The 12,970-nt window shown below is 37.8% G+C and overlaps 1 protein-coding gene across 1 annotated transcript in view; it reads right to left on the minus strand.

Annotated features, from left to right (window-relative positions):
- LNPEP (leucyl and cystinyl aminopeptidase) overlaps window positions 1–12,970 on the minus strand; it is a 124,706-nt gene that overhangs the window by 22,279 nt on the left and 89,457 nt on the right. Inside the window, exons 11-12 of the mRNA XM_021009147.2 lie at window positions 11,888–11,976; window positions 1,471–1,654 (exon numbers count right to left, since the gene is read on the minus strand). Of these exons, the coding sequence (XP_020864806.1) occupies window positions 1,471–1,654; window positions 11,888–11,976 (273 nt within the window). The remainder of the gene's footprint in view (window positions 1–1,470; window positions 1,655–11,887; window positions 11,977–12,970) is intronic.

A 12,970-nucleotide genomic window follows, 5' to 3' on the forward strand; every position in this document is an offset into this window, starting at 1 on the left:
TCTCTGTTGACTGCTCTAGTCCACTACTGATCTCTCTTCATTTAATACCACACAGCTTAGCATTTATTCATCTGCAAATCTCCTCAATATGACTGTAATCTTTAAGGTTAAAGGTCACATCTTACATTTATTTCATATGTCAAATTAGGGTCAAACCACCTAACATCTCCTAGACAGTTTAAAGTTCTACAAAGGATTATGCATCCCATGGTCTCATAGTCATTCTCAACCTTAAGAAAGAGAAGTACATTTGAAAGGAAAGAAAGAGAAACAGCAGCGGTCTAAGCAGAGCTGTGTACCAGCATGAGAAACCCAGGAACCTTATCAGATGTCACTGAAGTTAATGAGTAAAAATGAACATTTAAACTAAAGGCATTTAAAAAATAATTTCCTTAAAAACAAGACTCTTCTTTAGTTTGAGCTGTGCCTCCTTTGCAAAGCTTCCTTAACTGTCATCCTCTGAACACCTTTAGCAATTACTAGTTTCCTCATCTATAAAATGGCTATAAAAATGGCACCTACCTCCCAGGGCTATTGTGAGGATCAAACAAGATAACTGAAAAGAATAGCACAGTGGATAGAGTGTTGGACCTGGAGTCAGGAAGACTTCTCTTCCAGAGTTCCAATCTGGCCTCAGACATTTACTAGCTTAACCCTGTTTGCCTCAGTTTCCTTGTCTATAGAGGGAAAGCCAAACCACTCCAGTACCTTTGCCAAGAAAACCTCACAAGAGGTCATGAAGTGCTGAACACGACCAAAAAACGACTGAACAACAACAATAATAGCACAGTGCCGAGCATGTGGGAAGAGCAATATAAATGTTAGTTACCATTACCCTCTTCAATATAGTAGTATATTTGTGGCATATAGTAAGCAGTTAATAAATGCTTGTTACTTGTTGACTGAATTACAATTCATTTAGCAACCGCTGTCTTTATGCTGATTGCTCTTCTATATAATGCCTAAAATATACACCCTACTACTCACCTCTTCCTCTTACAATCCTTTGAGACTCAGGTAAAATGCTACCTTCCTACATAAATTTTTTTCTGATCCCCCCCGATCGATAGGACCTTTGCCACAAAAAACTACCTCATATCTCTATCTAAATACATATATATTTAGATGTTGACTCCCTCGCTAGACTGTAAGCTCCACGAGGGTGGTCTTTTACTACTGACTTTGAATTCCCAGCACCTAGCAGTTTGCTGGCTAAGTGTGATATCACTAGTTTTGTTATGAATTATGACTTAAATCCTTTATTTAAATTTATATATTTTTCGTGTCTTCTCTCTTTAACTAGATTCAAAGATCCTTGGGAACAGGTGGTGGGTTTTACACTTCTGGATAACCCCTCCAGCACTCTGTAAAGTATAATTCATGGTAGGGAGTAAATATTTATTGATTTGATTAGGACACTTATAAGTAACATTTTTCAAGGACTCAGGTCAAGAAGAACTAACTCCTTACCTTGAAAGTTCAAATATATTGTTGATAAGGCCAGCTCGGTCTTTGTCACTCAGGACACTAATGTTTCTTTGTAATTGCTTAATTAATGCTTCCCAGTCAGGATCTGCATAGTGTACTACGTAGTATCCAGTCATATCCACATTGAACTTAAACCACTGCACGTCTTCTGTAAGATTGAGGACATCTAATTCAGACAAAAGAGGGAGAGAAAGGAGAGAAGAGTAGACCATCAGTTTCATTCTATTTCAAAATTAGCAATCTCATATTTTAAAAATAATCATTTTCCTAGGAAATCAATTCTATATTCCCTATTAGAGTTATTATCCTGCTTATAAAACAAAAATGTAGTAGTGAAATAAGCTTATTACATCTATTTCTCTAAAATTTCTTAGAAAACCTTTAAGTGGCAGAAGGCAGCAATGTAACTGGCTACTCCAATATTTTTCTTGAAGGTCAAAGAACATAATTAAGGTATTTATCCAAATACCTGACATCACAGGAAGAAGTAGTTACACTAAGCCAGGGGTAGGGACCTCTAGGTCCTGAGCCCAAACTTCACAGAACAATTCCCCTTAATGAAAAGATTTGTTCTGTAAAACTTGGACTCACTCAAAAAGCCTCACCTAAGGACCTAGAAGGCCACAGGTTCGCACCCCTGCACTAAGCAAATAAAGGAAACACTGTTATTGTGTAAACAGGTCTGGAAGAGGACTTAAGAATGGTAAGCAACAGTTTAGTCTAGGATGGTGAAGGAGCAGTAAAGACCATTCCATAGAGTGTTTTCTATAAGGAGAACATTCCCTGTGTTTCATGGTTCAAATTCTTTGTCCGCTGCTTACTACCTCTGTGACCCTAAGCAAGTCTCTTAAGCTTCAGGGGGCTCAATTAACTCTTTAAATTGAGGATAAGAGGGCCTCTGAGGTCCCTCCCTCTCAGCTCTAGACTAGGCCTACTGAGTGTAAAAGAGCCCCAAACCTACTTTAGATGAGATTTAGAAGCTCAATGATCCAATTTCTTAGGGGGAACAAGAGACTCCCAGCAACACGCTCTTGTTAGCAAATGAAAGGCTTTCAGTTCTGCTCACTCCAAAATCGTGACTTCCAGTTTTCTCTGATGAATATTCTCAAATCTAACACATTCTCAAATCCTGGCTACCAGGTCAACTTAACATTTAGAAAATTCAAATATGGCACTTGTCCTATCACATAGTATAGAATTATACTTAGTTATCCCCACTCTTGCACAGTTGTGTTTTACTGTCAAAATAACTTAAAAAGGAAGCCTGCAAACACTTGCTACAATAGCAGTGACCTGCCTATGAACCCTCTGTGCTTTCTCTGCCACAGACCAAAACTGCTCTAATGTAGTCTAAGGTACTTCTCCCCAATTACACTCAAGGGCAAAGTGAAAGAGTAATTATGATGATGATGGCAATGACAACAACGATGATGATAATGATGAACATAAGCTAGCATTTTTAACAGTGCCTACTCTATAATAGTGTCAACTATTGCCTCATTTGATGGTAGGTACTATTTTTATCCCCATTTTACAGATGAGGAAACTGAGGCAAAGAGTGGTTCAGTGACTTGCTCAAGGTCAAACAGACAGTAAGAACCTGAGGCCAAATTTGAACCTGGGTCTTACTGACTCCTTTGCATGCCACTGAAGGGGTAGACCTATGGATTTCACTCAAATATATACGGTATATCTCAGGAATTATAACATGTGCTTAGGTTCTTCTTTCTCTCTCTCCACACACACTTATGGAGACCTTAACTCAAATTTATGTATCAATCCAAGAGCAAAAAGCAATGTCCCTAATTGGTAATGCACTGATTTCTTCTTTTCTTCGTTCTTCTTAAGAGCTGAAAAGAATTCTTCTGACTCAATCATAGGCAGCTGTGGATAGAGCACCAGGCCTAGAGTCAAGAAGACCCAAGTTCAAATTTGGCCTCAGACACTTACTAGCTCTGAGATCCTAGACAAATCACTTAACCTCTGTTTGCCTCAGTTTCCTCATCTATGAAATGGAGGTAATACCACCTGTATCCCAGAGTCATGAGGATTAAATGAGACATTTGCACAGTGCCTGGTACATACTAGACACTATATAAATGCTACCTATCATTATATTATTATTATTAGTCAATAAACATTATTATTAGTCAATAAACCTACTATGTGCCAGGTGCTATGCTAAGCTATAGGGATACAAAAGGAGGCAAAAGACAATCTCTGCCCCCAAGAAACTTACAATCTAATGGGACTCCTAAATTTTAGCACTGACTCCTAGATCAAGCAATGTCTCAGTGACCAGACCATCACTGCTAATATTAATAAATATTGCAAATGTTTAGATGAAAAAGACCTATTAAGCTTAAAGTGTCCTGTGTTAGTTAGCATCTCTGCATAGATGGGAAAATCTAAATGATTTAATCTTTTATTAAATCTGTAACTAGTAGAATTTCAATTGTCAATATTAATATGGTAGTTACACATACAGTAATACATTCATTAACATGTTAATTAAATAGGCTGATTATACTAACATAATCATTAATTATTTATTAATGAATATTAAATGTAATACATTAACATAGTAGTCACAAATGGCATAGGCAGATTAGATGGTCAGGCTTACTCCTTTGCCAAACCTGAATATAGTTGTCAGGAACAGCAGAAGCAGCAGAAGCCATGCCAAGTGGGAGATATTTTAAATTTATCTCTAACGAAAAAAAGTTAGCTTTATTCATTGGCTAATCTGGAAATTCTACTAATCTTCAGCTAGCTTAACACAATCCTTGCTGACCAGGATTTATTAAAATGTGCAGGTTGGTAGACTTATCTGTGAGCCAAAAATCTTTCTTAGTTGGGGAAGAGTCAGGGAATGCTAGAAGTGGGACAACTTTGTCATAGGACTGACTGGAAGGAAATGTCCACTTACAGACGGTTGATAAGCAACTTGACACAGTGTCAAAACAGCACGAGAGTCCAGACGGTAGAATGCTGTTGGCATTAGGATATCAGCATACAAAGGAATGGGACGAATGCTATATTTAAAAAGAGGAACTATTTTAAAGAAATCGCTGAGTTCTGTTTGTCTTTTCCATATCTTCCAAATGATTTTGGATAGTGACTCAAACTACAGGCATGGAGAAATAGCGAAAATGTACAAGAGTAACTACACCCCATAGTAAAACCCAGAGAAGGCAACTCTGGCGTGTTCTGAATACAATCAGTGGCTGAATAACTTTCATTTTTTGCACACAGTTAATGATCAAACTGCAAACTTAAATGCAGATGAAACAACTCTATTGGTTTATAAAGTATTTGTCAGAGTAACGAAAAGTCAATCACTGTTTTTATAAAATGGTAGAGCAGTAAGAAATCTGTCTGTCAACAAGCACTTATGTGCTCACTATATTATTGTCTGATACTGTGCAAAGTTCTGGAAACAGAAATAAAGACAAAAATAGGGTTCCAACATTCAAAGAAGTTATATTCTTCAAACTCTCTAGGCTGCCCTGCTGACCCATCTCCACAAAGCTTTGTCTACCACGCCATAGAAAACTGTTCACCTTGGAAGCTCACTCCACCCTTGGACCACTGGGTGACTTCTCACACTGGAAGTATCCTACACCCCTGTGGCTACTCTCTCTGGCTAGCTGGTTCTTCCCAAAACTTGCACTTTAAGGAGGCAGCCCAGGATAACTGTATTTTCATTCCTCTCCAGGCTGCACTGCTGACTCATCTCCAAAGGACTTTTTCTACCATACCCAAGCCAGGTACCTTTACCCCGCTTCTCCAATAAGGACTGTCTTTCTTTCTGCTCGTATTTATTCCCAGCACTTAACAGAGTCCCTGGAACATACTAAGGGCTTGATAAATGCTTGTCAACTGATATCCTAATGGGGAAGACAGCATGAAAATTATATATGTGCAAGATATATCAATCAATCACTCAACATTTACTAGCCTACTACAGGCTAGACATGGTGCTGAGTGCTATGGATACAAAAAGGCAGAAAACAGCCCTTTCTTTCAAGTTTCTCACAATCTAATGGCAGGAGACAACACACAAACAAATGTATACAAATAAGTTATGTATAGGATAAGTAGGGAATAATTAACAGAGGGAAGGAATTAGAATTAAGAGCAGTTGGGGGGGGCAGCTAGGTTGTGCAGTGGATAGAGCTCCGGCCCTGGATTCAGGAGGACCTGAGTTCAAATCTGGCCTCAGACACATAGCACTTACTAGCTGTGTGACTCTGGGCAAGTCACTTAACCCCAACTGCCTAGAAAAAAAAAAAGAGCAGTTGGGGAAGGCTTCTTATAGAAAGCAGGATTTTAGCTGGGACTTCAAGGAAGCCAAGGAGGTTAGTAGTTAGAGAAGAGAAGAGAGAATATTCCAGGCATAGGGGAAAGCTAGAGAATATGCCCAGAGCTGAGTGATTTGTCGTGTTCATGCAACAGCCAGAAGGCCAGTGTCACTGGATCAAAGAATATGTGTCAGGGAGTATATAGGAAGACTGGGAAGGTAGGAGGGTTATGAAAGGCTTTGACTGCCAACAGAAGATTTTCTATTTGATCCTGAAACTGACAGGAAGCCACTAGAGTTTATTGAGTGTGGGGGGAAGGATGGGGAGGGAGTGGCCTAGTCAGACCTGCACTTTATAGGAAAATAACTTTAGTGGCTAAATGGAGGCTAGATTGAAGTGGGGAGAGGTTTCAGGCAGGCAGAACGACTAACAGGCTATTAAAGTAATCAAGACCCGAGGTGATAAGGGCCTTCAACTAGAGTGATGGCAGTTCAGAGGAGGAAAAGAGGCACATTAGAGAATGTTGCAAAGATGAAATTTACTGATCTTGACAACAGACTGGACATGGAGGATAAAAGATAATGAGATGTCGAAGGTCTGGGAGGATGGTGTGATGCTCTCAACAATAATAGGAAAGGTAGGAAAGGGGGAAAGTTTAGAGGGAAAGATGGTAAGTTCTGTTTTGGACATGTGGAGAACTGGACATCCCTTTCAAGATGTATGAAAGGCAGCTGGAGATGTGAGACTGGAGATCAGCAGAGGGTATAAGAGAGGACAGGTAGACTGAGAATAGCCATCATAGAGATAATAATTAAATCTACAGGAGCTGATGAGATCACCAAGTGAAGCAGTACAGAGGGAGAAGAGAGCAGAACAGAACCCATTTGGACTGAGGACTCAACAAAAAAGACTCAGAGGCCACAGTCAAGACAGGTAGGAGGAAATGGGAGAGAGTGGTGTCCTGAAAACTTAGAGAGAAGAGAGTACCAAGGAAGAGGGTGATCAATGGTGTCAAAGGCCACAGAGAGGTCAAAGAGAATGAGGACTGAGAAAAAGTCAGGATATTTGGCAACTAGGAGATCATCAATAACTTTTGAGAGCATAGTTGCAGTGGAATAATAATGTCAGAAGCCAGAAGATAGGGGGTTTAGAAGAGAGGAAGTGGAGGCAGTTATTATAGACAGACTTAACAATGAGTTCAGCCACAAAGGGCAGAAGAGATATAAGATGATGGTAGCAGGAATGGAATGATTGGGTGAGGGTTTTTTCAGGATAGGGGAGATATTGGCATGTTTGTAGGCAGTTGGAAATGATTTAGTAGAGAGGAAGAGACCGAAAATAAATGAGAATGGGGATGACAGAGGGGGCAATCTGTTGGAGGAGATGGGAAGGAAGAGGATCACTTGAGAGGGGTTGCCTTGGTAAGGAGAAAGGCCATTTCATAATGTAAGACAGGGGTGACTGCAAGTGTAATCTGTGTCATTTCTTCTGTACCTATCCCATTTTTCACAATCAATACCTTGTATGAATAGGTCAAGTTAGAGTTATTTTAATTGCATACCATAACTTTTTTCTCATTTTTGTTCTGTTAGCTCTGCATTAGTTTTTATCTTTGTTCTAACGAGTCAACGGTCTGAAAATGCAGACAGTTGACTTCCCAGTGTCTCCTCCATCAGTAATGAATCATTTCTTATCTGTTAAAATACACTCAATTTGATCTTTTGTGATGTTATTTGACATTATCCAGCACCTACTAATTCTTCTCTTCAATAAAATACTCATGATTTATAGGTGTGAGGCTTCTGTGCTGCCTAAAAGTCTGGCTTCTTTCAATCCTCATTCCTGATCCATATTTTCCAACATATTTTTTGTCATCCATGCCTAACCTCATTGCCAAATCTGAATTACTGAGAAGTATATTAAAAGCTGATTTAATTTGTCAACTAATCTTCACAGATTTTTCTCTAATTATCGTCCATTTACGTTGCTCTTTTTGCAGATACTTATCATGAACATCTCTGTGTGACCCTGGACAAGTCACCTAACCCTGTTTGTCTCAGTTCCTCATCTGTAAAATGAGCTGGAGAAGGAAATGGCGCACCACTTCAGTCAGTATCTTTGCCAAGAAAACCCCAAACGGGGTCATGAAGAGTTAGACACAAATGAAATGACTGAACAACAAATCATGAACATTGTGATATGGGATGACCAAGTATCTCATAAAACATTTCTTTCTGTCTTTGGACAAAAATTAAAATCAATCCTGGTAGCAACTTTGTTTGCCTCTCTCCAGGGAGAAACTGTAAGCCATAGCTACAAATTTCCTCCTGCCTTCTGGTTTTGTTTAAGATTTTCTGCCAAGACTGATAAAATACAATTCCTCTGATACTATGTATATTTGCTGGTCACTGGACAAGGTTCTTACATTTACAGTAGCAATAACTAAGTCAATATTTCTGGATGGTTTAAAAATTGTGTGATTCTTATCACTGTCTACACTGATGTCCGTGACCATTTTAAAAATATGCTGATAATTATATTTTAACATAAGAAGTTTATTTTGTAATCTTACGTATTTTATTTTATATAACTAAAAACATTCTGAAAAGGGGTCCAGAGGCTTCACCAAACTGATAAGGGGGTCTATGACATACAAGAAGGTTAAGAACCCTTGTTTTATCTACCCTTTTAGTGCCCTGACACCATCACTGCACAACAGGACCAAGGGCCATTTTGTATTTTTTTTTAATTTACTGGTTGCCAGGGTCAATGAATTTGTGACCACCTGGCCAGTCTACTGGTGGTAAGCCTTTGTGTACTGAGCTAGGGTGGTCCTCTGAAAGCATACTGTTTGTTGCCAAGACTGTCCCTGATGCATTTCCAATGCAGTATTGGAGTAAAGAGCCTGTACTCTGATGAAAAACCTCCGAGAACCTAGAATTGCTACCATGCCATGATAAGGCTCTAGAGTAGAACTTTGTATAGGGATCTGAACCCTAGTCTTTATGACTGTGGTTCTTAGTGCCTTATTCGTATGTTGAGTTATCTCTACTTAAAACTGGACAAGGCAGGGGCAGCTAGGTGGTGCAGTGGATAGAGCATCAGCCCTGGATTCAGTAGGACCTGAGTTCAAATCTGGCCTCAGACATATAACACTTACTAGCTGTGTGACCCTGGGTAACCCCATTGCCCAACCAAAAAAAAAAAAGAGGAAAAGGCAGTGCAGCTTAATGGATAGAGAACTAGATTCCAAGACACGAAGACCTGGATTCAAATCCTTTCTATGACACTTAGTAGCTGAGGATAACCATGGTCAATTTGCTTCAGCTTCCTGACCCTCAGTTTCCTCATCTGTAAAATCGGAATTGTAATCTCTACCTCAAAGACTTATGAGGCTCACATGGGTCAATGTATAGAAAGCATTCTGCAAACATTAAAGCATACAGAAACAGAAGTTATGAAATATCAATAGAAAAGAAAAATCAAAGAGAACAACAAAGCCAAGAAGTAGTAACAAAACTGAGGAGTGGGGTAGGGAGGGGGGAATCAATTAATATCTGGATAGAGAGGTCAAAACAACTGATTCGAAAGACAAATGAGACAAAAAGAAAAGTAAAAATATTAGGATAAGTAAAATCTAAGATTATGTTAAAGGAATAAAAATGCTAGATGCTGTATATCAGGACTTAAAGAAAATTTTCTAGAGTAGCCAAAGACAGGCAAGGAGTAGAGAGAAATCCTGCAACTGTAAGGAGAAATCCTAACTATTACTCACCAAAGAATATAATTAAGAGGTCACCAAGAACTCTGGAAATTTCAGTTGAATTATTAGCCTCCCCAAGATATATAAAGTGGAAATAAAAGGGATATATTAAAAAAAATGTAAACTACTCAAATTATTATAATTGTAACCCAAAATTCACAACATATGACAGTGTTAAGCTACCAAGTCACAGGATTCATTTCCAAATGCTTTTTATAGAAATAAAAAGAAGACAACTATAAAAAGATTTTTTTTTATGATTAGAACATGCCAATGATGAAAATGATGGTATTAACTACAATATTTATATATTTCCTGTTATACAACAAAACTACCAAGAGGCTAACTTACTGGAACTAGACAAAATAATAACAAAATCATTTGGAAGAACAAAAGGAATTATCAAGGGAAATAATGGGTAAAAAAAGAAGGAATGACAGAGTTTTAGCACTATCAGATCTAAAGCTATGGTATAAAGAAAGCATTAATCACTAAAGACTATTTGGTTCTGGTTAAAGAAAAAGTTTATCAACAGAATAAAACCAGGTAAGTAAGGAAACCATTAGCAATTAAACACCATTATCAAGGGAAATAATGGGTAAAAAAAGAAGGAATGACAGAGTTTTAGCACTATCAGATCTAAAGCTATGGTATAAAGAAAGCATTAATCACTAAAGACTAATTGGTTCTGGTTAAAGAAAAAGTTTATCAACAGAATAAAACCAGGTAAGTAAGGAAACCATTAGCAATTAAACACCAGTCAGCGTTCAATAATGAAATCTTTAGGGGTGGGGATGGTGATGGTGGTGAGGGAAGACTCTCTATGATGCTAGTACTTCTAGGCAAGCCCAGAAAGTAGTTAGCCAAAAGACTGTTGAAATCAGCACCTTTCACCATAAACCACAAAAACTCCCAATGGTTTTGTAACAATGTATACATTTTTTTTTAAAAAAAGAAAAAAGAATGGAAGTAATGTTTTCAAAAATGGCTATATGGAAAGTTCTTAACCAAACAAAGGATGGTGATGATCATACAAGAGGAAAGAAGGTAATTTTTATTACATAAAAAGTTTTTGTACAAACTACCAATATAGCTAGAATAGCAAAACCACTGACTAGGTAAAAAAAAATCTTTGCAACAAATACTATAAAAGTCTGATATCCAAAATATATGGAGATTTGAAAAAAGTATCAAATGGTCAAGATCAAATGGTGTTCCACAATGGATAAAGACCAGTCTTTCAAAAAAAGAAATGCAAATTGTCCACAACATGAAAAAATGTTGCAAATAACAAATACTTTAAAAAAAGCAAATTTAAATAAATCTGAAATTGTGCTTTGTGACTATCAAATTACCATCAAAGAAGTTAAAATATGGAAACAGTTAATGACGGAGGGACTGAAGCAAAGCAGGTACATTGTGAAATGACTGAACCGTTCCAGAAATCATCTTGGAATTAACAGCATGAGTAATAGCTAATGACACAGTGGCCTGGAGTCTGGAAGACCTGAGTTCAATTTGGGCCTCAGATACTTACCAGCTGTGTGACCCTGGGCAAGTCACTTAGCTCTGGTTGCCTCAGTTTCCTTATCTGTAAAATGAGGTGGAGAAGAAAATGGCAAACCACTCCAGTATCTTTGCCAAGACAACCCCAAATGGAGTCACGAAAAGTTGGACATGACTGAACAACAACAAAAATCACTAAACCATTCATACCATTTAAATCAGAACTATCACAACCATCTTCAAGGAAGTCAAAAACAAAAAGGCTGGTTGTTTATATAGCAAAATATTCACAGCAACATTTTTTGTGGCAGCAAAATACTGGAAACAAGGTGGATGCCCATTAATTGGCAAATAATTACAGTAAACAAAATAGATTATTATATTACAAAAATATGGAACATTGAGAATTCAAAGACTTGAGAAGATTTGTATTAACTGATATGGAACAAAGAATGTGGAACTAAGATAATAATATAAAAATAACCCCCATAATGTAAAAGAAAATAACACTAAAATAAATCAAAATTCAGACCAATACAGTAACAATCTTTATCCCAAAACACAACAACTCTGGGTGGTAGAAGCTATTATTATCTCCATTTTTCAGATGAGGAAACTGAGGCAAACAGAACTCAAGTGCCTTGTCCAATCTAACACAAAAAGTGTCTGAGGTCAAACCTAAATTCAGATCTTTTTGCTTCCAGGCCCACCCCTCTATCCACTGTGCCACCCAGCTGCCTAGATGATGTAAAAAAAAATATTAAAAGGATCAATGAACCCTTAAAAAAGAAAATTCTATGCAAATTTAAAGTGTTATATACGATACCTGATTTTTTGTTTAGTAATGTCACATATGGATACTCTTGTGGCTTATGGTCACTAGTGATGTAGGAGAGTGGAATATGCCATAGATAGCTATAAAGAGAAAAAAATTATTGAAGAATTATTATTACTTTATTTTTAACTGGCCACACAACTGAATAGGTTTTTTTGGAAAGAGTCAATTAAATTTTTAAAGCTATTATTTCAAGAGTTAATTCATCAAACTACAGTATTTCACAAACATATCTGATTTATGCAAGACATTCAAAAAGTGCTTTCCCCCCCCCCCTCAGTCTGGCAAATAAAAATGTTAGGAAAATCAAGCAGAAGTATATTTTGATGAATTAAAAACTTGAATACAAAAAACCTCTTCTTAAACATGGCCTTCCCCTTTTCTAACCTGCAACTAAAAGCTTAAAAAATATATTTTGAAGGGAAAAAAGAGTATATTCTCACACTTGAGAGTTACATAGACAAATCATCAAAAGCAGTGGTTTCCCAACTCAAAACTATTTTAGGCTAGGAAAATATCCAATTTTCTATCATAGAATAGTCTCCCTTCTATGAGGAGGGAGGGAGGAGGGAGGGAGGGAGGAGAGAGAGAGAGAGAGAGAGAGAGAGAGAGAGAGAGAGAGAGAGAGAGAGAGAGAGAGAGAGAGAGTGTGTATGGGTAAAAATGGAAGTGGGGGGAAGGATTTGGGATGCAGAGAGAAAGAAACAGGAGTAGAGGAAAGAATCAGCTTTTAAGGTTTAGAGGTTTTAAGAAATTGAGATTTATGGTAGTAAAAGTTATACAAACTAATAAAAATTTGCCATGGACCAGAAGTTGGGAATAGGAACTCACTGTATCCTTGTCTAGAAATGTATCTGACTATATCCATGTGTCTAAATCCAACTGCAGACAGCTCTTGCTTTATGTTAAGTGGACAGTTCCACAGACCTATACTTACAGTGGCTTTTTTATGTAATGCAAATTTGTGAGAGAACCTGGGGAAGGGAGGGAGGGAGGCAGGCAGGAAGGGGGCCATGCCCATGGAGGGAAAGAGCTGGCACACAGTTCAAGGACATGTGAGGGGCCAGGGAAGTA

Source organism: Phascolarctos cinereus, unplaced genomic scaffold, assembly GCF_003287225.1.
Source record: "Phascolarctos cinereus isolate Bilbo 61053 unplaced genomic scaffold, phaCin_HiC Scaffold_4;HRSCAF=312, whole genome shotgun sequence".
NCBI lineage: Eukaryota > Metazoa > Chordata > Mammalia > Diprotodontia > Phascolarctidae > Phascolarctos > Phascolarctos cinereus.